The sequence below is a fragment of the Poromitra crassiceps genome, assembly GCF_964638095.1.
Source record: "Poromitra crassiceps genome assembly, chromosome: 3".
Taxonomy (NCBI): Eukaryota; Metazoa; Chordata; class Actinopteri; order Beryciformes; family Melamphaidae; genus Poromitra; species Poromitra crassiceps.
The window spans coordinates 69,913,594-69,937,177 of NC_139625.1; the positions used below are offsets into that span (position 1 = coordinate 69,913,594).

The window sequence follows — 23,584 nt, forward strand, 5'->3', positions numbered from 1 at the left end:
AGTTTGGCTGTTGATGCCCATTGTGTTGTAGCAATCTCCAATTTACCAATGCACAGGATATGCTGTAACTAACTATCCCAGGTGTCATTTAACTACAGTGAGTGGCAGCGCAGAAACTTGGATCCGAGGTGGGTGAGAGCAGCACGCCGCACACTCGTCGCAACAAGATAATTGAGAGCAGGCTCACGTCATGTTGTCAGTCACAGGAAAACGGACTTACACGTCATTTCCGCCGATTGTTTGAACCCTCTAGCACACATGGTACGACATTGTGCAACAAGGCAAACTCCACCCATGTGCTATCTCTAACCGGGTTCAAACAAGCGGCAGATATGAGTGAGTGGGTCTTACTGTGACTGAATGCACGGAAAAGGCCGCCCCCTCTGACCCCATCCTCTCAAGGAGCATCACGCCCTGCTGTGTGTCACTCCTCTGGAGTCAGAGCCCTCCGGCCTGCGGGGGTCAGCGGTGCGAGGCAGTCAGCCATTGTGCGTGAAGGACCGGAGGAAGTCCTTACCCTTTTCCTTACTGAACACCCACACACACACACAGCGAGCCATGCTGACCCCCGCCCATCACCCACCACCCCCAGGCCCTGCTATATTGAGAGCATGCTGTCCTAGGCGTGACTCACTGTCGGCCTACTAGCATACACATGTGTACAAACCAAGGGAGGAGTTTAAGCTTGGACAGATGAAGCCTATGTGAAAGTACCAAAAACAGTTCCTCGAATGGCCACTTGAGGCTGGCTGCAAAAGGGAGTCAATCCCCATTCACCCCCATGTTAAAATGCCCGACTTTACATTATAAATAAACATGTTTACAGCATGGTTCAAAAAACGGTTACGGTTTTGGTCTCAATACCTAACTTCACCTTTCATGACAACTGAGGGTGAATTTTTATATAACTCACCTGTTGTGAAATAGACAGGTAAAAAAAGACAGGTTTTTGGATGTGATTGACACAGGTCGCCTGTCCAGTGAACATGCAGCTTGCGAGTGAACATGCAGCTTGTGAGTGAACATGCAGCTTGTGAGTGAACATGCAGCTTGTGAGTGAACATGCAGCTTGTGAGTGAACATGCAGCTTGTGAGTGAACATGCAGCTTGCGAGTGAACATGCAGCTTGTGAGTGAACATGCAGCTTGCCAATCACAGACCAACAGCAGGCGACGCTGCGGGAAACCTGTGGTCTTGCACCGGCACCAGCTACGCGAGAACCAAGATGGCAGCGGCCAAAACGCCAAACTAGAGGCTTCAAAATGGGAGTCCACAACCCATTGGTGATGTCACACTCACTCCGTCCATCTCTTTATACAGTCTATGGTACAAACACACACACCTACACCTAAACACATACACACACACCTAAACACACAGAGATGCACACACAGGCGTACATGTGTGCTGAGGGGAATCTCAAACTGTCACAACACATGCTTGATTGTAGTGTCCTACTCTGTCCTGTGAGTAACTCACTGGCAGGCAGAAACAGTCTGGGGGCTGAAACAGTCACATTGAGCACATGGTCTTAACCGGAGTAAATATTGACATGTGGAGGTCATTTACATGTGGAGGTAATTTTGGTTCCGAGACCCAGCTTTGCCCACTCCAGGATTAGTTCTACTTGGAACTAATGAACTAATCCTGGAGTGGGCCGGGATAAACAGCAATTTAGATCAATGGCTCTTGTTTGGATACTTACACTGCATTTGTACAATTGTGCTCTAATGTATTTTTTTATCTGTAGGTTGAGGAATATGCCAAGATGATGAATTGTATTTACACTTTTCGAGCTACGAGGGAAACTTTGCAGCTGTTGAGACGCCAGTTAATGTAATATAAAGGAAACACTGCAACATAGAGTGATGTTGAGACGCCACAGCTAATGTTATATAAAGGAAACAGAGTAAGCAACATAGAGAGCTTCAATTCACCCATCAACTCCAACATTACAAGCAAGCAGCCACTGATAAGGAGAGCGGGGGTCAAAACAACAAACGCAGAAAGTCATAAACACTCGACTCCTGTTTTGTTTCAATATTCAGGCTTTATCTATCGTACATTTTCACGTATCAAACCATATCAATAAAGTTGGCTGGAGTTGGCTTTGTGTAAGTCCCCTGGAAGTAATGCAGATGCATTCCAGGAATTAATTCAGAGTATGGGCCATGCATCAACTCGAGTGAAACATGCGGTCAGCAGCTTTACAAAGCCCTACTTTCCATAGAAAAAAACAGCAACAGTGACAATGATGACCACTTTTATGACTTTTGAAGCGTAAATGTGGTTTTTTAAATGCGATTTTCAGAAAATGCTTCAAAAGACATAAAAGCGGCCCTCGTTTGTGAAGATTATCCTGCTGAACACAAATTTCCACTCCTATAAGCTTGTGTTAACCACAGACCTTATTTCATGCATTTAACCAAAATCCCCATTCTAAAATCCTATAGCCTTTTCCACTTACGAACCAGCATGGCGGTGATTTCTGGGTAAACCTAAAAAAGTACGTCATCCCTGTGGTACTCTATACTCTATTTCACCCTCTTAACCCCCCTCTCCCCTCTCCACCTAAGGCAGCCTTGATTTTGCGCCGCTGATCATCTCGCTAACCATTCCAACCCACACACGAGAAGGAGCGGGCACCTCTGAGGCACCGAGAGCGGGAGGGGGAAGGGGGAATCGCAGGAGTAGCATGGTAGGTTGCACCAGCACGGTGAGAGCCAGTGCAGAGAGTGATGAGGAAAAAGCAGAGAAAAGGGTTGAAGGTATGCCATAGCAGAGCTACAGTATATCTGGCTTCAAAAGGCTTTGTCGTTGTCTACAGGCCTCATTCATTGGCTGGTCCATTCTGAAATCCACTGGCCATTTTCAGCATTTTGTCAGCAAACAAGACCTTACTGCCAAACTGGCTGGTAGAGTAGAGAATGTTTTAGCGTTTGCTTGCTCACTGGTCCAGGTTCTAGGCTGGTTAGCCACCCTAAAGGGCACGCTTATCTTTAGCTTTGCTCTTGTGTTTTCACACACTAAAAGTGATGCAGATGGAGGAAAGTAAAATCAGGAAATTACTTTCATGAAACTTCTCCAGCTTCAATGAACAATTTCCAAAATCTCTTCAAAAGAAGATGAAAGGCGATGTGTATCTTTGAAGAGGCCGTGGTAAACAACAAGTCAACCTGAGCAGGGTGAGGTCATCTGCACTTTTTAAAAAGGCTGCTGAAGGAGTAGGCGAGTCGCTCATAAACAAATCCAGCTTCAGGGAGGTAATTTATGGGGAGCAGGTGGGGGGGAAGGTGTATGTTTATGTGTGTGTGTGTGTAATGTATGGGGGGGAGGGGCACACACTGGCCGAAGCATGCACACGTGACTTGAAACATAAACTGACTGACACACACACACTCAAATCCCCCCCCCCTCCCTTCACCACCACCACCTAATGACGCATAAGCCACTTCTAAACATGAAGTCTGGACCATGTCTGGCTAGCCAGAGCAGGATATTTTCTGGTTTTACCTTTCTAGACATGAGGGGTCTTTGTTTAGAAACAGCTGGAAATTGTCAGTTTTTTCTGCCAAGTAGAGTGGGTGGGGGGAGCGCGGGGGCGGTGCGGAGGAGAGCCTGAAGAACAGAATTGGGCATTATACCCAAAACGCGCGTGCAGGTCTCCATACACTGCATCCACAACATGAGATCTCTGTCAAACACTTTTCTCTCCACTACTCCATAACGCACATGTCTCACTGTGAAGTTTCCGACGCATTCAGGCGATAACGTGGGGTGGCAATGTGCCAAAAAAAGTGAGTGCGTGCCATTGTTACATCGCCCAAAAGCCGCCAGTCTAAATAGTGGTCACACCTTTGCACTAACATTAACCTGTGGATGATTTTACAAGTGGCATTCAGGTCATATCTGACTAGTTTTAAATGTATTTCTCCCCACAAAAGTTAGGCTAGATGTCTCGATATAGGCTGATGCAACACTAGCCCCGTTTGGCACTCTTTTCCGTGTAGTAGGGCTGTTCGATTTTGCCTAAAAATTAAATTGATGATTTTTTCTCTCAAAACTCGATTTCGATTTTTTTATACTATTATACTTCTCTAAACATTTGTTGCCTTGCAGAGCCCTTTTTTCTCTTTTTTTCATAAGTGACAAATTACGCTTTTACTCTGAAGGCAGAACAACCCAACTTCCTGTTTTAGCCTAACTTGCTATGCCTAACTTCCTGGCTGTTGCTTGCTAACCTGCAGTCACTTGACACTGGTGGATTTGCTGTTTTGGAGGTGAGTCCTGGTAACGTTACTCGGTGGCCTCACGTGTTATGATAACTATAAAGGCAACATTTCAGCGTCCGGTGATAACGTCTTTGTTTGTGCGCGCGCGTGTGTTGTGGTAATCGTTATCTTGCACAGCCCGCAGTGCAACACGCTGCTCAGTGCTCACACACTGTGCTTTTTGGAGTTGTTGAAATAAGTTCATTGCTGCCGTCTTTAGTAGCCAGCAGTAGTCACAGCCTCCAGAGAGACTTTACAGCGAGGAGAAGGGACGAGTAGCAGCAGGCGTACATGAGAGCCGCGCCGCTGTAACGTAATTACTCTAGTTAAAAAAATCGATTTTACGATTTTCGTTTTTTTAACATCGTCCTAACTAATTAATTCGATTACGATTCAAAAATCGATTTATCGAGCAGCCCTACCGCGTAGTACGTGATCGTCGTCGTTTCGCTATGAAAAACATCACATATTAATTTAACGGTTCTTGATTATACAGAGGTAGGCCTACATAAAATGTATTACCAGACGCCACTCTTCAATTCGGCATACCGGTATATATGATCCACGGAGATGTTACTGTAAGTGAATAAAATGTAAATTCTGGATGTGAGTCGCCTGAAATCCCGCTGTGTCTTCCTCCGTTAAAACTGCATGTTTTTGAATGGAGTTTGGTTAAAGATTCGCTAAAGCTGTTCGTTTGTAGCACTTGAGGAAACCGTGAGTTTGCTCGTTTAATTAATTGATATAAGCGATTGCGCGAACAATTAATTAATAGGCTACGTGAACGAAACGATTCAACTGTTACTTGTTTCCTCACCTATATTTGGCTCTCTTCCAAATAATCCAGCCACGTAACTACGTCTATCCATGAAATGATTAAATAGCACAGGGACATTAATGGTTTGTAAAGTGCCATTTCACCACACGCCCACTCAGACATACATGATCCAGAACATGAGCTGCCGGTGTTAAACACAACCGTTTTACCAATGATGCGGATCCTGTACTAGGGGCTCAGATGGTGATGATCTGCACTCGCGGGAGTGCGCATAAGGCGGATAATTGTTTCTAAACATGCAGGCCGACCGGCTAGCAGCTGGTCATAATCCGGATTTCACTGCATGTTTAGAAGGGGCTATACACACACACACACACACACACACTAAAATCCCCCCACCACACCACCATCTAATGACACAGACACACACACCTACTTATCTCCATCGCAAGTCTCTATCCACCTTAAAATTGGAAAATCTCATGAGTAACTTTCACCTCCCTGCATTGAAGGCTTTTTTAATTCCCCTTTCTAGCACTAAGGTAGTCTCTCCCCAGACTCAAATATTATGTTGAATCACTGCGCTCCGCATACGGAGTCTGTGCCGCTTCACAGCCACTGCTGGTTTTGAAGGCGGGTTGAAATTGAATGAGTGACAGGTCGTAGCACCGATGAGAGAGCGGTTCGAAAAATGGGCTGCGCCTCCCGTATTGTCTGATCGCAAAGTCGTTACTGATTGGAGAAGACTGAAGCCATCACAGGCATATGACTGGCCAAGTGAACGGTTCCCTCCCATAACCAGCCCTCTGAGAGAAAGTGTCCCAGACCCAGAGAGAGCTCTGCAGCATGCAGTAATGTAGTGTATCAACATAAGAACTCTCATGGGTCTGGCATTGAGATTAGCACTAAGGCAACAAGCAGGATAGAGTATAGACACACGCAACACAAAACCATCAAAGCACAAACCTGTCTTCTTGACCCACCATGAACTCCCTCTGTTCAAAGTCAAGCTTTACTTTCTCAAATCCCTTCCTGAACAACTTTTCAATTCCCTTCTGTGGTGGCCCCACGTGAGGGGAAGCGTACCGTTGCGCTTCTGTTTGCAAAAGTGGACGGTTTTGTTGCCACAATACCGTGAACTCTCCACTCCCGTGTCCATCAACTGCACCTTGCTGCTCCAGTTCATCCAATGAGTATTGAATGCATATATGTAGAGCGATGTGTACTGTCGGTCTCTCTATCTACTATATTAACTACTGTAGCAACCACATTAACTACTGTAGCAATCTATATCTACCGTATTAACTACTGTAGCAATCTATATCTACCATATTAACTACTGTAGCAATCTATATCTACCATATTAACTACTGTAGAAATCTGTATCTACCATATTAACTACTGTAGCAATCTATATCTACCGTATTAACTACTGTAGCAATCTATATCTACCATATTAACTACTGTAGCAATCTGTATCTACCATATTAACTACTGTAGCAATCTATATCTACCATATTAACTACTGTAGCAATCTATATCTACCGTATTAACTACTGTAGAAATCTATATCTACCATATTAACTACTGTAGCAATCTATATCTACCGTATTAACTACTGTAGCAATCTATATCTACCGTATTAACTACTGTAGCAATCTATATCTACCATATTAACTACTGTAGCAATCTATATCTAACATATTAACTACTGTAGCAATCTATATCTACCATATTAACTACTGTAGCAATCTGTATCTACCGTATTAACTACTGTAGCAATCTATATCTACCATATTAACTACTGTAGCAATCTATATCTACCATATTAACTACTGTAGCAATCTATATCTACCATATTAACTACTGTAGCAATCTATATCTACCATATTAACTACTGTAGCAATCTATATCTACCATATTAACTACTGTAGCAATCTGTATCTACCGTATTAACTACTGTAGCAATCTATATCTACCGTATTAACTACTGTAGCAATCTATATCTACCATATTAACTACTGTAGCAATCTATATCTACCATATTAACTACTGTAGCAATCTATATCTACCATATTAACTACTGTAGAAATCTGTATCTACCATATTAACTACTGTAGCAATCTATATCTACCGTATTAACTACTGTAGCAATCTATATCTACCATATTAACTACTGTAGCAATCTGTATCTACCATATTAACTACTGTAGCAATCTATATCTACCATATTAACTACTGTAGCAATCTATATCTACCATATTAACTACTGTAGCAATCTTTATCTACCATATTAACTACTGTAGCAATCTGTATCTACCATATTAACTACTGTAGCAATCTATATCTACCGTATTAACTGCTGTAGCAATCTATATCTACCGTATTAACTACTGTAGCAATCTATATCTACCATATTAACTACTGTAGCAATCTATATCTACTGTATTAACTACTGTAGCAATCTGTATCTACCATATTAACTACTGTATCTATCTACCATATTAACTACTGTAGCAATCTATATCTACCGTATTAACTACTGTAGCAATCTATATCTACTGTATTAACTACTGTAGCAATCTGTATCTACCATATTAACTACTGTATCTATCTACCATATTAACTACTGTAGCAATCTATATCTACCGTATTAACTACTGTAGCAATCTATATCTACCGTATTAACTACTGTAGCAATCTATATCTACCGTATTAACTACTGTAGCAATCTATATCTACCGTATTAACTACTGTAGCAATCTATATCTACCATATTAACTACTGTAGCAATCTATATCTACCATATTAACTACTGTATCTATCTACCATATTAACTACTGTAGCAATCTGTACTATCTACCATATTAAGTGGAGCAATGAATAATGTGAGTGTCTGAGTTTCTTAATTTGTGATTCATAGAATAGGATTTGTGCACCTGCAATGAAGGATTTCAGACGGTGTAACTGTTGTGTTGTTTGTGGGAAAGAAAACTATGACTCTGTGACTTCAAATGTAGCGATGTGTGACTATTTTCTACTAATTCCACTGTCACAGTTGTTTTGCTGGTAGGGCAGCAGCTTGGTACAGCACATTATCAAGTTGCGTCCTAGATAAAAGCTGCACTGACGGTCTCTCAACGCTTATGATTGATCACAAGTAGTATCCTTGGGGAGGGAGGGCAGTGTATTCTGTGCCACAGAGAGGTTAGCCCAGCACCGTGACTGTGTGTAAGAGAGAGGCTTTGTATATACATGTAGGTATCTGTGAATGTGTGTCTGAGGCTTGTGTATGAGCAGGTGTTGAGTGTGTGTGTGTGTGTGTGTGTGTGTGTGTGAGAGAGAGAGAGAGAGGGGGAGAGAGAGAGGGGCGAGTCACCTTGACGGCGAAGCTGCATTTGCCGCTGCGGACGGCCTCCTCGTCGGTCTGCCACTGGTGCGGCCGGCTGGACTCCGGCACGTACACGTCTTTCTTCCTGCGGAAGCTCTGCCGCAGCTTATTCATCGCTGAGCCCCCTGAGAGAGAGAGAGAGAGAGAGATAAGAGAGAGAGAGGGAGGGAGGGAGGGAGAGATGGAGGGAGTAAGGAAGAGAGCGAGAGGGAGGGAGTGAGGGGGAGAGAGAGATAGAGAGGGAGGGAGGGAGAGAGAGGGTGAAAAAACCACTTCACTCCATCCAATCCATTTCCACTTTCCAAAATGACATCCTTACATTTGCAAATTCTAGGATTATAAATTGTGAAAAGTAAAATTGTATTTTCAATTGGACACACATTGAATTGCTCAGCTGGTAAATTCATGCATCAGTGGTCTTTGGGACTACAGTTTGTCCTTGTTTAATCCAAGTTTTAGCTTGAATGTAGGTTACAACAGAAATTCTTCTCAAATTGTGCAATTAAGGGATGCATTGTAATCACAGCCAAAGACACCTGCAGGTGTCATGTTACACACCCACACCTGGTGTGTCTACAGTGTGTGCGACTGTATACGCATCTGTCTGTGTGTGCACTAACAGACAACACACACACACCCCGTGTGTCTACAGTGTGTGCGACTGTGTACGCATCTGTCTGAGTGTGTGTACTGTGCAATAATACACGCGCGCAAGTGACCTGCAGAAGAGTACCTGAAAAACTAAAGTGTTTTAAAACAAGACAACTGAGTGAGTGAGATACTGCTTCCTCTCTCTCTCTCTCTCTCTCTCTCTACACACACTGGTTTATTTAGGTGACATGGTATTTGGGCTCACTGTAGTGCCAGTGAGAGCAGCCTGCAGTGAAGAGGGAAAAGAAAACACAGCTTGGTCTCCCCTCAGTGTATGGCCGGGTTACGCCCACAGACTGCCCTCACAGTGTATGGGTTACGTCCACAGAGTGCCCTTACAGTGTATGGGTTACGTCCACAGACTGCCCTCACAGTGTATGGGTTACGTCCACAGAGTGCCCTTACAGTGTATGGGTTACGTCCACAGACTGCCCTCACAGTGTATGGGTTACGTCCACAGAGTGCCCTTACAGTGTATGGGTTACGTCCACAGACTGCCCTCACAGTGTATGGGTTACGTCCACAGAGTGCCCTTACAGTGTATGGGTTACGTCCACAGAGTGCCCTTACAGTGTATGGGTTACGTCCACAGACTGCCCTCACAGTGTATGGGTTATGCCCACAGACTGCCCTCACAGTGTATGGGTTACGTCCACAGAGTGCCAGCTGACTGCCCTTACAGTGTATGGGTTACGTCCACAGAGTGCCAGCTGACTGCCCTTACAGTGTATGGGTTACGCCCACAGAGTGCCAGCTGACTCACAGGGGACATATTTTAGAAATTATTTATCCTGAAACAATAATAAAACAAAAAACTATTGCGAGTCGGCTGGTCTTCAGTGGCTTTACTGGTTCAGGTGTTTGATTTGATTTATTCGGATCGCCATTAGAAATGCAAAGCATAAGCTACTCTTCCTGGGGTCCACATAGAACATTAACCATCATACATTTACAAACACGACAATCAAATAAGCAAAAATAATACAACACAAAATAAAATAGAGACCAACCAAAAAGAGGCTACTGGTCTTACATAAAAGTTACATAAATAAACCAGAAAGAAGCTATTGGTCTGCATTTAAGAAGTAACATCTCAGTCTAATTTACATGAATGACCAACCTGACAAGAAAGGAGTTGTAGTTAGCAAAAAGAAAACAAGGCCAGGTCGAAACCTGGCATACGGCCGGTGCATGGGATCGTCACCCATGTATACCCATACACATTTTAACAATCAACAGAACACATATAAGCCGTCGTCTGATTTTCCACCTTTTTTCCCTGTTTGTGTTTAGGGATGCAGGATATTATGGATTTTTTTAAACAATACGATAACCCATAAATATCTGCTTCGATACTCGATACAGATACGATACTCGATACCTAATGGATAAGAAACAGAATGTCCACAAGGTTGATCACATTCACAAATTCAAGATTTAGTAACACCCTTAACAGTCACTGTGGGATTGAAGCACACCTTTTGAAATGTGTCTCTCTGGTGTTAGAAGACCACCATATTAACTGAATGTTTGTGTTAGAAGAATAACGCCATATTAACTGAATGTCTCTCTATGATAGAACAACGCCATAATGTAGGCCAGTGGTTCCCAAACAGTGTTGGGCAAGTTACTTTCAAAATGTAATATACTGTAATTTTGCAAAGTTTCAAATTAATTCCTAGAGTAATATATTTTGTCAAATTGTATTTGACATTAGTAAATAAAAAAGCATTTAGAGTGATAAGAGTAATAGAGGCTATTTTGCACTGATAGACTTAGGCTATATAGGTGTGCCTTGAGATTTTGTCGTGCCATAGTGTGCCTTGGGCACGAAAAGTTTGGAAACCACTGATGTAGGCTATCTCTATGTATCTCTTAATCCAATATTTTTCTTTACACTCTTTACAAATTATATAGCCTTGTACATTGCACTCTTCACAACAACCTGTGATATCAGTCAATGTTTGAGACAGGTCCTTTGCCTGTCTCATTGAAAACAGAATAGAAAAATATTAACTGCAGCACTCTGCACAGCACACTGTAGGCTATGTAAGATGGCTCAGACCGAAAAGTTATTAATGTGTCTCTCTAGTAACACACGATAACATAGTAAGGGTAACCCAGGTTATTTCGGGACACATTACAGATGTCACTCAAAGGCCACACGCGCGGGCTTTACCGACGGGTCCTGAAGGCGTCATGTGCATCAGGCACGACAGGCAGACTGGAGAGGATGATGCAGCTGCGAGTGTTTGTCTGCTCTCAACTCCGTGAATATCGCTTTAATCTTCATAACAGCGGCTCATTACCCGCTGTACACAACATGCACTAGTTCTGCACAAGCACTCGCGGGTCTCTCCTCCTTTCACCGACTCTCTCACTAATCTGAACTTGTTTGTTGCGTCGCGTGTAACGTTAATTAGATGAGGAATCCCGCAACTTCATTTCAAAAGCACAACAACGACCAGTTAGTGATGGTACCGAACTTTGGGAACTTCCAATACCGAACTGTTTATACAGTACACAGTAAACAAATTTAGATATTTTTACAGAATCGATATTTCGAGGCCAATTGGCTGGAAAACCAGGATAGCCTCGATTTCTATTTTTCTGCGCGGACCAGGATCTGCGGCCGTGAGCGACTCTGTCAAGCTGAACAAGATCATATCAGGGCAGACAGGAAGTCCGAAACCGGACATTCGTCAAATAAAACAAAGTTCAAAGTAAAAGCCCATCTTGATGAAAGGGTGCCAGGAGTCGTGTATGCAGCGATTGGGACACACAGGCTCCCATAGGCCAGTGCAAGCACCGGCCTAAGCGACTAATTTGCAGTTAAATACACTAGTAGGATGTGTTAATGGCCAACTGAACTTAGTTGAAACAAAACAAATGACAATGTAAAATAACATCAAAATCACAGTACTGTATCAAAATTTCAACATATGGTAACCATGCATTGAATATCACTAGGTACTTCGATTCTCTATAGAATCACAATGAACATAAATAGGCTGTTAAGTAGGCTATTCAATTCTAGTGCTCATTGCACTCAATTATGTCATCAGTGATGATGTCACCAGATGTCATCATTGCTCGAGTGACATCACATCATTAGGTAATTATGCATTAGGTAATTAGGGCAATTAAATAAAAAAGATCTGGCACCGTCACCCACAGGGGTGCTCTTTACACTTCTGACAGATTGAGGCTTGGGGTGGGGGGCTGGTGCTGAGAGGGGGGTGTTGGGGTGGGGGGCTGGTGCTGAGAGGGGGGTGTTGGGGTGGGGGGCTGGTGCTGAGAGGGGGGTGTTGGGGTGGGGGTATGTCATGTGAGGCGGCTTTAGCCGCAGACAGGCAGGGCGACTTGGCCGTGGGACAGGACGAGGGAGTCAAGGAGGACGTGAACGAGAAGGCAGAGGGAGGGAGAGAGAACGATGGAATGGCAAAGCGAGAGAGTAGGGATGCCACGGTGTGGACATTTTCCCACCGGGTAATAAACACCGTGCTATACACCGCGATAATAACACGTTAACGCAAATTCCTTTTAACGCCACTATCTTTTTTAGCCTTGGTCTGCCCCATAGTTTGGGAAATCAGGAAGCAGTAACGTTGATAGCAAGCAGAAACAAAGCTCCGTGAGCAGAAAAGGAGGAGGCAAATGGGTATCATGGCAAGTTCAGCTTCAAATTGAGAAGATGTCCCGCATTTTGGGTGAGAGAGAGAGAGGGAGCGCGTCTGTATGAGGAGGGCATAATTTGTGTTCATAAGATGTACTGTATAGCGTTAACTAACGTTAGTTGCTGGTCTAACCAGAACAGTGGAGCCACACTGCAGCTCAGAGGGAGCGCTTGTAATTTACCCCGGCGCACGCTGAAACTGCGAGTTTTCCTTTCATTTATTCCTCCATAAAAACAAAGGCGTTACCGGTGGACATGTTATGTAATCGGTGTATCCCACTACCGTGTAACACCAGTAACACAGACTACCACGGCAAGCCTAGTTCGATGACTCTTGCCTGTAGCGTGTGCCTCCGTGACATAATTATATGAGCAGTGTCTAGAGCTAAGCGACCACCCGCGCTCTATATCTGTACTAGAATAACACAAAGTCACAACAGGTATGCGGGGAACTGCGATGGCAGTTAGGAGGACATTGAGACAGACATGGTGAGTCAGCTGAGGCTGGTAACGTAACGTTACAGCCATGAAGCAGAAGCAGAAGCTACTCGGTGGCCTCACGTGTTGTTTTGTTGTTATGTGAACTATAAAGGCAACATTTCACCGTCCGGTGATAAAGTCTGTGTGCGTGTGCATGTGCGTGTGTATGCCCCACTACCGTGTAACACCGGTAACACCTACTACCGCATCAAGCCTACGAGAGAGAGAGGATAGGATAGGGGGGAAAAGAAGAGAGAAGGAAAAGAGCATGTAAGGTAAGGATGGAGAGCGAGCCTGTAAGGTAAGGATGGAGAGAGAGAGAGCATGTAAGGCAGGGGTGGGCAACTGGCGGCCCCGCTGTGTGGCCCGCACTGGAATTGCAAAAAAGAAAAAAGAAAATTACAGTGCAACATGCAAGATACCCGCTGAATAAGTGTCCAAATGTTCATGTCATTCTGGCCAATACTCAACTTCTGTTATAACATTTCAGTCTGGAATATGGAAAATCTTTCAATAATCTTTTTGACTAAAAGGCTAAAAGAAAGTAATCTATTATTAACTCGTTGGTTTTGGATATATTTAGCTTCAAGAGTGCATTTTTGTTCATGTGACCCTCAACACAGGCTTTGAGAATTACTGATACTTGTGCTAAAATTAACCCACTCGTATTCTGGTTTATTTCAAGAAAAACATTTTGGCTAGGGGAAATTCTAATTGGCTGGTAACTTTAAAATCTAGCAGCCATATTGGCAGGTGGTCAAAAAAGTTAATTTCAAGCCCTGCAGGGAGAGCAGGTGGTGACATAGGAGTGAGTGAGAAAAGGATCAAATATTGGTGGTGGTTAAGACTGAATAATGACATCACAACTGTTAATTTAAAATGAGTTATTCCTCTAAACCTTCAAATGCCACAAATTGTTCACGCCGGCGCCATTCGGCCCCCAACCCTCAGCCCTCAGCAAAATCTGGTCCTCTGGTAGCGAGGACATTTTTTTGTGGCCCTCTCTATCATCAAAGTTGCCCATCCCTGATGTAAGGTAAGGATGGAGAGAGAGAGCATGTAAGGTAAGGATGGAGAGAGAGAGAGAGAGAGAGGAGCGAGGGAGAAGAGAAGGAGAGAGGAGAGCTACAGTACAGAATAGCTAAAGCTGCGTTCACACCGACCTATTAAAGTTTGTTGCTGGCGTCGAGTTTACATACAAAGTCAATGCAAACGAGCGATTGAGCGTATATTCGCCTGGGAGAATAATCGCTGGGCGTCCGAGCGGCAGAGACAGAGCGACAGGGAGAAAATACGCTCGTCGCTCAAGATGAAATATCCCAACTCGAGCGAAAATACGCTGGCATCAGTCGCTCGCTGTTCAATGCTGATTGGCTGCCGTGTGAGAGCGAGTCAAGGATCACACTGGCTTGGAACAAACCGCTGGTTTATTGTGTGGCAACAAACCACATTGACAGGCTGACAGCTGACATGAAGTGAAGTCTGTACTACCGGTATGCAGCTTGCATTAGGAGCACGCTGATAGGCTTAGCTTGTAAACAATGACGGTGGCTCGTAGTGGACAAACAGCATGACATTGCGTAACGTTATATCCCCCACATGTCCGTCGTTTCGTGTGCCTGTTGATGAGCGATTTAAACAGAGCGACAGAGCGATTCCAAAGGGTTGACTTGAGCGACAGAGCGAAAAATAAATATCTCGGTGTGAACGCCCCTTAAGAGGGGGAAGGACGAAAAGAGGTAAAGAGGTGAAGCAGCACTATTTCCCTACGTTTGCACTTTATTTTATACATTTTATTGACATTTCATTTAGCAAGCACAGTATTTCATATTCTTTCCAAACACAAAAGTCTAAATGTCACTCGGGTATAAACTGATGAGGCTAGCATGAGCTAAGTTGCTGCAGCAACATTAGCAGCCTATGATACTCTCTGATTATGGCTATTTGATTGAAGCAAGTATCACACACAGCTTCTAACTATAAATGGGTTACCACCTCCTACATGTATGTACTGTAGGTGTAGATGGAGAGAGCAATAACAAAAGCCAAGTCGGGAAAAGTGACTCACGCCCCTATTGTTGTTATTGATGGTTAGATAGCTCAGGGGTGGGCAATTCTTTTCTCTCCAGAGGGCCATACTGACATACATAAAGTAACCAAAGGGCCACACATTGGACTCATAACTGCCAACACCCCTGATTTTCGTGGGAGTCTCTCTATTTTTAACCCTCTCTCCTGCTGTGATTGGTAATTTTTCCTGTTAATATCCCGATACAAATCAAGTGGCTGTAGCGGATTAGATTTATTAACATAATAATGATGTCTTTTATTGACTTTTTTGGGCTTGTTTTGTTTTCCTTTGAGGACGTTGGGGGCCGGATTGAGATGGTCCAAAATCCGGCCCTGGGGCCGCATTTTGCCCATGTGTGAGATAGCTGAAAAAATGTCTGCAATCAAACTACATTGTAGCTGCAGCAGGCTGGAAATATTGACGTTTGGCCAGTAACTCCATGGGAAAAATAAAAAATACACCAAATGATGATGAAATGAGTCGAGAAATGCAAGGCATGTTTTCCTTTTAGAACATTAAATGCCCAATACCATCAGCATGTCATAAATGGCCATTGGCTCAAACATGCTTTCAGTGCTTGACAACAAATCGTTTTGTTTGGGTGTGCAAACGACGTTGAAAAGAAAGTGTTTTGAAGGCCAGCTGTTATACATCACAGAGCCCCCTTGACTTGGCCAGTTGTTAATTTACCTGGCGTAACAGCAGAGAGAGCGATTGGAGGATGGAATGTAAGTAGTGATGGGCGGGTTTGAACAAATTGTTTGAAACTCGACACTTTTTACTGAGTCGGGAGTCGCGAGTATTGTCTGATTCGACTCGCCTCCTGTATCAAGTTAATTGCTATATGAGCCCTGTGAGAAAACAACCACTTTGCCGCTTGTTTCAACTCAGTACTCGCTCTCCCGGAGGAAGAATCCCCTCCCTGCCCTCAGCTGGAGGGCGAGCGGACGGAGTGAGCAGAGCCCGCAGCCCCGCGCTACTACTCACCCCGCTCTACTACTCGCCCCGCACTACTACTCGCCCCGCTCTCCGAGCTCCACAGCTCGGCGCGTCCGCCCAGCCCGGAGCCCCTCCCCTCCCGGCTCGCTCTCCTCCTGTCACCACTGTGCCCTGAGCTCCAGCTGACTCAACCCGTCTGCAGAAAGCACTCGCTCACCGACCCACAAATTCCATGTCACAGTCAGTAGTCTCCTCACGTTAGAAAGTAGACTATTCACAATATAGGCTACTTAACGTGCATCTAGCAGAGGTAATTATTTAATGATGATATAAAAAAAAATGCCTGGAAGTTGCAACCGCTGCATTTTGAAGATGAACTACTAAATGACAAGATAGTTTAAAAACTACACAACTACAACTACTGTTATGAACTGAGTGGTTCAGCGAGTATGACTGCTGGTCTGGAGTCAGATGATTAAATTATGTTTAGCCCATTCAAGTTAGCAGACTCAGAGCAACTCAAGGGCTAAACCGAAAGTTACTCAGCAGACTAGCAGAGTCGGACATCTCTGGTGAGCTGCTCTGGGCGGGGCAGGGGAGGGGGGCGATTCCCCAGGCTCTGCGGTAACTGAAAAGGATGGTAGAGCTACTACAAAGGCAGGTGGCGGACAATTGGATAAACAAATGAAGTAAAAAGAAATAAAGTCTGCACACTGAAGACGTTACAGGCTCCCGGTAAGTGACTCGGGTGACTCAAGTGACTCGAAAAACCTGACTCTCTTTAGTGAGTCACTCATACAAACTGGAGTTAGTAAAAGGAGTTGAACCTCCCATCACAATGGAAGGAGAGCGGGAGGGGGGAAGTTGGAAAGGGAGGGGGGGCAGAGAGGGGAGGTGAAGTCTTTGGGAGGAAAAGCAGGATCCCAACACGGCAGGCCTCTAAAGTCTGGTGCCTAATGAGTACCATTATACAACTCTGAGTCTATAAAGACAGAGAAACAACAGTGGAGGAGAAAAGGCATGGACCTCTCAAAAGACTCGAGCGCTCACACACGGTCAACACTGATGGTAATGTCAGAGAACAAGTACAAATACAGACAGAAAGTCGCCGTGTTTCCATTCAGCTTTTGCACAAATTCTAAGCAAACTTTTGAAAAGTCAACAATCTTCAAAATTCGCATCAGGTGCGTTTCCATTCGGCTGTTAAGTGAATAACTAGGTTGTGTGTGTGTGTGTGTGTGTGTGTGTGTGTGTGTGTGTGTGTGTGTGTGTGTGTGTGTGTGTGTGTGTGTGTGTGTGTGTGTGTGTGTGGAGGGGGGTTGTTAGAGACATGGAGAGAGAGAGAGAAAACTTTCCAATGGTTACTTGTTGCCATCATAGGAGAAGTCAAAAGTATGATGTCCTGTAATCTGCTGGTGGCCGTATTGATTTATTATTATTATTATTAATTTATTATTAGTATGATGTCCTGTAATCTGCTGGTGGCCGTGACGACGACGATGATGATGATGATGATGATGTCCTTAATCTGTTGGTGGCCATATTTATTTATTTCTGGCGGTGATGAGTAAATATTGTGCCCAATATCACAAGCCAAACGTCCCTTCTATTACACTCGCCATATATGTGGGAAACGTAGGGGTACGGTGGCGCAGTCTGTAGCGCTGTCGCCTCACAGCTAGAAGGTCCTGAGTTCGATTCTCGCCTGGGACGCTGTGGGTGCTGGAGTTGTGACTCCCCCATATCTTCAGTGCCTACTGCCAAGGTGGGCTATCTCGTCGAAAGGGCCTTTCTGTGTGGAGTTTGCATGTTCTCCCCGTACCCCCTAGGGGGTTCCTCCGTACATAACCCCCCACTGAAAACATGCAGAAGATTGTCATCCGACCAGTGACGACAACATCTGAAGTTGGTCCAATGATGGTCCAATGATGGTCCCTGGGCGCTGGAAAGAAAAAGCGACCACTGCTCCTGGCCTGCCCCCCGGAGGAAAGCCTGGATGGGTCAAATGCAGAGGACATATTTCACCGGCCACCGTCAGCATGAGTGTGTGTTGTGGTCGCATGCATGTGTTGTAGTGTGTTCGTGTGACAATAAAGACGGGCTTCCGTCTGAAATCGTGTATCGTTTTAAACGTGATGCACAACACAGTTCTGGGAGTCACCGTGCAAAGGGCATTTTAGGGACGGAGAGCCTTTGGGTGCAACACTTTAGGATACATAACATTTGATCTGCTGCAGAACCGGGTCGTTTGTTGGGCCGCTCGGGCGCCGGTTCCACCAGCAACTCTTTTTTTAAGGCAAAAACCACCTCAAGTGCGCACAAAAACTTTGTTGATTTTTTATGTAGCCGTTTCCATCAACCTTTTCTGAAAGCGATACTTAAATGTGCATCAAAATAGGTTGATGGAAACACGACTCCAGAAACAGGGGGAGAGGGAGAAAGAGAGCAACAAGGAAATGGGCTGAGAGAGGAAGAGAGAGGAGAAAACTAAAGAGTGAGACTTTCCACCTCAGTCAGCGCTGCGCTGCCGGCCGGCATGGAGGAAGGGAGTGCTGCTGCTGGCTGCAGATGTAACAGCATTTGAATAATCTCTCCAGGAATGGAAAAGTGATGAATCCTTGTAGGATGGTAGGGATGAGTAGAGTGGTGGGGGTGTCAGAGAGGGAGAGAGAGAGAGAGGGGAGAGTGAGGAAAAGAAACAGGGCAGAAAGAGAGAGAGGTGAGGAGAGCGAGAGAAAGAAACAGGGCAGTGATTCAAGAGAAAAAAGGAGCCACCGTGATTCACCCGGGTCAGCACCGTGCCAGCCAGCATCCCTCATCCTATTTGATACCAGGCATTCTATTCAAGGCTTTTCACAGCATCACCTCTGTTGGGACCGACAGCGACATAGGGTCACATTAGGGCTGGCATGGATCAGAAAACCCACGGTTCGAATCGCATGATGGATTCTGAGCCACGGATCTTTTGGATCAGCAAAAAATAAAAAAATAAAAAAATAAGATTTTGGATTCGATTTTTTTATACTATTATACTTCTCTAACCATTTGTTGCCCTGCACAGCTCAAAAAACACAATTTATGCTTTTACTCTGAAGGCAGAACAACCCAACTTCCTGTGTTAGCGTGGCGATGCTATGCCTAACTTCCTGGCTGTTGCTTGCTAACCTGCAGTCACTTGACACGGGTACAGACAGGGTGAGTCTGGAAACATAACGTTGCAGCTATTTAATGTTAAGCTACTCGGTGGCCCCATGTGTTGTTTTGTTGTATGTGTCCTAAAGGCAACATTTCACTGTCCGGTGATAACGTGTTTCGTGAAAAGTGTGCGCATGTGTGTGTGTTGTGGCTCTCATTATCTTGTGCAGCCCGCAACACACTGCTCGCATTCCTGTGCTTTTTCAGAGGTGTCGAAATAAGTTTGTTGTGATGCTGTCTTTAGTAGCCACTAGCCACAGCCTTCAGAGAGACTTTACAGCGGGGAGAAGGGATGAGGAAGCTCACACGCTCGCCATGATGATGCCTGTCTGTGTCTGGCTGTAGGCATTCTCATACACTAGCGTTAAACATTAAATGCAACGAAAAGGGGGGGGGGGGGGGGGGGGCATGGACGTTCCGAACCGTGTTCCGAACCGTGGGGGCTGATCCGTACGGGTCACGGATTATCAGTGATCCGTGCCAGCCCTAGGTCACATGGATCAATAAGGCCAGCCGTCTTTAACATGAAGCATGGCGTGCGTATCGGCTGAGCCCTGCTATCTGGGAGGCGGCTGACTTGAGGTGATAGCACCTCCCATTTTGTTCGCAAACAGCCGTACGAACGGAGTATTTGAAAAATGCTGTTAGCATGGTAATCAAATTTTCCAGGCCCTGGTTTGTGACTTGGCATAGTTATGTAAAAAAAAAATAGAACGACCGCACCGCGGATATATGCTTCCACCAACAAATGAGCAGTCGACATCCATGTCTGGCCAGACTTTGACGTTTGAGCAAAAAGTGAAGAAATTCCATCAAGGTGTTACTTATCAAGGTGTTATATATTATTAGTTGTTAATTATCACTATAATTGGCCTATATAACAGCAAGCTTTGTTACTGACCTGTTTGTATATTTTATTGCCTCCTTTTTCCAGACCACACACAATCCTACTATTCCTGTCATAATGCTGTAAAGAGCCTATACTGCTGTACTGTACTGAAGAGAACTGACAACTAAACGGTTGAACTCCCATCTGTCTCCTGCCTCGTGTTTTTACGGACACCCCAGGGCGTATATATATATATATCGGTGATCGGTAATCGGTAATCGGTGATCGGTCGATGATCGGTTGGGCAGATATTTCTCATAGGTGATCGGCAATCGGTGATCGGTGGCAAAAAACGTGATCGGTGCACCCCTAATCACAACTGTTAATTTAAAATGAGTTATTCCTCTAAACCTGGCTTCAAATGCACCAAATTGTTCGCGCTGGCGCCGTTCGGCCCTCAGCAAAAACCTGGTAGCGAGGACATTTTTTGTGGCCCTCTCTATCATCAAAGTTACCCATCCATGGGTTACGGCATGACAATATTTGTTCGGCCCCCGGCAACAATCTGGGTTTCTCATGTGGCCCCCCATGAAAAATAATTGCCCACCCCTGGTCTAAGTGGACGTTTGAGGCAAATTTGATGAAATTCCCTCAAGGCATTCCTGAGATATCGTGTTAACGAGCATGAAACGAGCGGTTGTGAGGTCACAGTGACCTTGAACCTTTTCACCTTTGACCACCAAAATCGAATCAGTTCATCCCTGCGTGCAAGTCAACGTTTGAGCCAAATTAGAAGAAATTCCGTCAAGGCGTTCCTGAGATATCGCATTAAAGAGCTTGGAAATGGGGTTTGTGAGGTCACAGTGACCTTTAACAACCAAAATCGAATCAGTTCATCCTTGAGTCTAAGTGGACCTTTGAGGCAAATTTGATGAAATTCCCTCAAGGCATTCCCGAGATATCGTGTTAACTTGCATGAAACGAGCGGTTGTGAGGTCACAGTGACCTTGAACTTTGACCACCAAAATCTAATCAGTTCATCCTTGAGTCCAAGTCGACGCTTGAGGCAAATTTAATAAAATTCCGTCAAGGCGTTCCTCAGATATGGCGTTAATGAACATCGGATGGACGTACGGACAACCTGAATCATAATGCCTTCGCCCTGGCTATCGCCGCCGCCGGCTGAGACATAAAAGGGGGGGAAGATGAGGAAAGCCAGGCTAGGCACACAAGGGAAACGCTGAAAGAACCACAATGACCAGCGGAAAGCACAGGACATTGGGGTCAAGGGTCAAGAGGTCACAGTCGGTCAGGCAGGAGCTGGTAGAGTGATAAGAGATAGAACAGAGGTAGCCTACATCACAGCACAGCTTTCCCCTTCCATGGACAGAGAAATTATTGTTTTTGGGGAGGCACTTTGCGGTTCAGTGGACTGTAGCTGGACATATAGCCTACCATGTGCTCATAACAGCGTGGGTTTGAATCTGATGGCCTTTGGCACGCCATCCCCCCTACCTCCTGTCACCCTGTACTGCATGCTATCTACGTCCTGTCACCCTGTACTGCATGCTATCTACGTCCTGTCACCCTGTACTGCATGCTATCTACGTCCTGTCACCCTGTACTGCATGCTATCTACGTCCTGTCACCCTGTACTGCATGCTATCTATGTCCTGTCACCCTGTACTGCATGCTATCTACGTCCTGTCACCCTGTACTGCATGCTATCTACCTCCTGTCACCCTGTACTGCATGCTATCTATGTCCTGTCACCCTGTACTGCATGCTATCTACGTCCTGTCACCCTGTACTGCATGCTATCTACCTCCTGTCACTCTGTACTGCATGCTATCTACGTCCTGTCACCCTGTACTGCATGCTATCTACCTCCTGTCACTCTGTACTGCATGCTATCTACCTCCTGTCACTCTGTACTGCATGCTATCTACCTCCTGTCACCCTGTACTGCATGCTATCTACCTCCTGTCACTCTGTACTGCATGCTATCTACCTCCTGTCACTCTGTACTGCATGCTATCTACGTCCTGTCACTCTGTACTGCATGCTATCTACGTCCTGTCACTCTGTACTGCATGCTATCTACCTCCTGTCACCCTGTACTGCATGCTATCTACCTCCTGTCACTCTGTACTGCATGCTATCTACCTCCTGTCACTCTGTACTGCATGCTATCTACCTCCTGTCACTCTGTACTGCATGCTATCTACCTCCTGTCACCTTGTACTGCATGCTATCTACGTCCTGTCACCCTGTACTGCATGCTATCTACCTCCTGTCACTCTGTACTGCATGCTATCTACCTCCTGTCACTCTGTACTGCATGCTATCTACCTCCTGTCACTCTGTACTGCATGCTATCTACCTCCTGTCACCTTGTACTGCATGCTATCTACGTCCTGTCACCCTGTACTGCATGCTATCTACCTCCTGTCACTCTGTACTGCATGCTATCTACCTCCTGTCACTCTGTACTGCATGCTATCTACCTCCTGTCACTCTGTACTGCATGCTATAGTATCTACCTCCTGTCACTCTGTACTGCATGCTATCTACCTCCTGTCACTCTGTACTGCATGCTATCTACCTCCTGTCACTCTGTACTGCATGCTATCTACCTCCTGTCACCTTGTACTGCATGCTATCTACCTCCTGTCACTCTGTACTGCATGCTATCTACCTCCTGTCACTCTGTACTGCATGCTATCTACCTCCTGTCACTCTGTACTGCTCACTCACTCACTCACTACATCGACTCAGGCCGGGATGGCCGCCGTCGGGCACGATGTCGGACCTTCCACACGTCTCGTGCTTCCAGCAGGGAGCGTAGCTCCCCAGTTGTTACAGCTCTGCAGTCCTCTTTTAGGGTGTTGACCATGGTCTTAATTGGTCTTCCTGGGTTCATCCTTCCATGAGTTGGTTCCCACAGAATGACTTGGCTAGCAGGCAGCTCAGGGTGTCTGGCGCAGTGGCCAGCTAGCTGTAGTCGCCTGTCTCTTATTTTACTAGTGAGGGATGGTAAGTCATCATAGAGTTGCTTATTTGTGATGTGCTGTGACCAGCAGATGTTAAATGCCATTCGCAGCATCCGCGTGTAGCATCCGTCTATAGATCTTGATGTGGCCTTGGAAAGGGTCCATGTCTCGCACCCATAGAGCAGTATGGTCTCTATGGTAGCGACAAAGATCCTTTTCTTGAGCCCCCGGGATAAATTTGAGGTCCAGATCTTCTTGGTGTCATTGAGCGCCTTCCATGCGAGTGCTCGTCGCACCTTTATGTCTCGCT

At 45.2% G+C, this 23,584-nt stretch overlaps 1 protein-coding gene across 8 annotated transcripts in view; it reads right to left on the reverse strand.

Annotated features, from left to right (window-relative positions):
- Positions 1-23,584, reverse strand: part of numb (NUMB endocytic adaptor protein) — a 107,084-nt gene that overhangs the window by 32,816 nt on the left and 50,684 nt on the right. For all 8 annotated transcript variants that reach the window (XM_083632804.1, XM_083632803.1, XM_083632802.1 and 5 more), the window contains exon 2: positions 8,429-8,565. In XM_083632804.1, coding sequence (XP_083488930.1) covers positions 8,429-8,554 — 126 coding nt within the window. In that variant the 5' untranslated portion in view covers positions 8,555-8,565. The remainder of the gene's footprint in view (positions 1-8,428; positions 8,566-23,584) is intronic.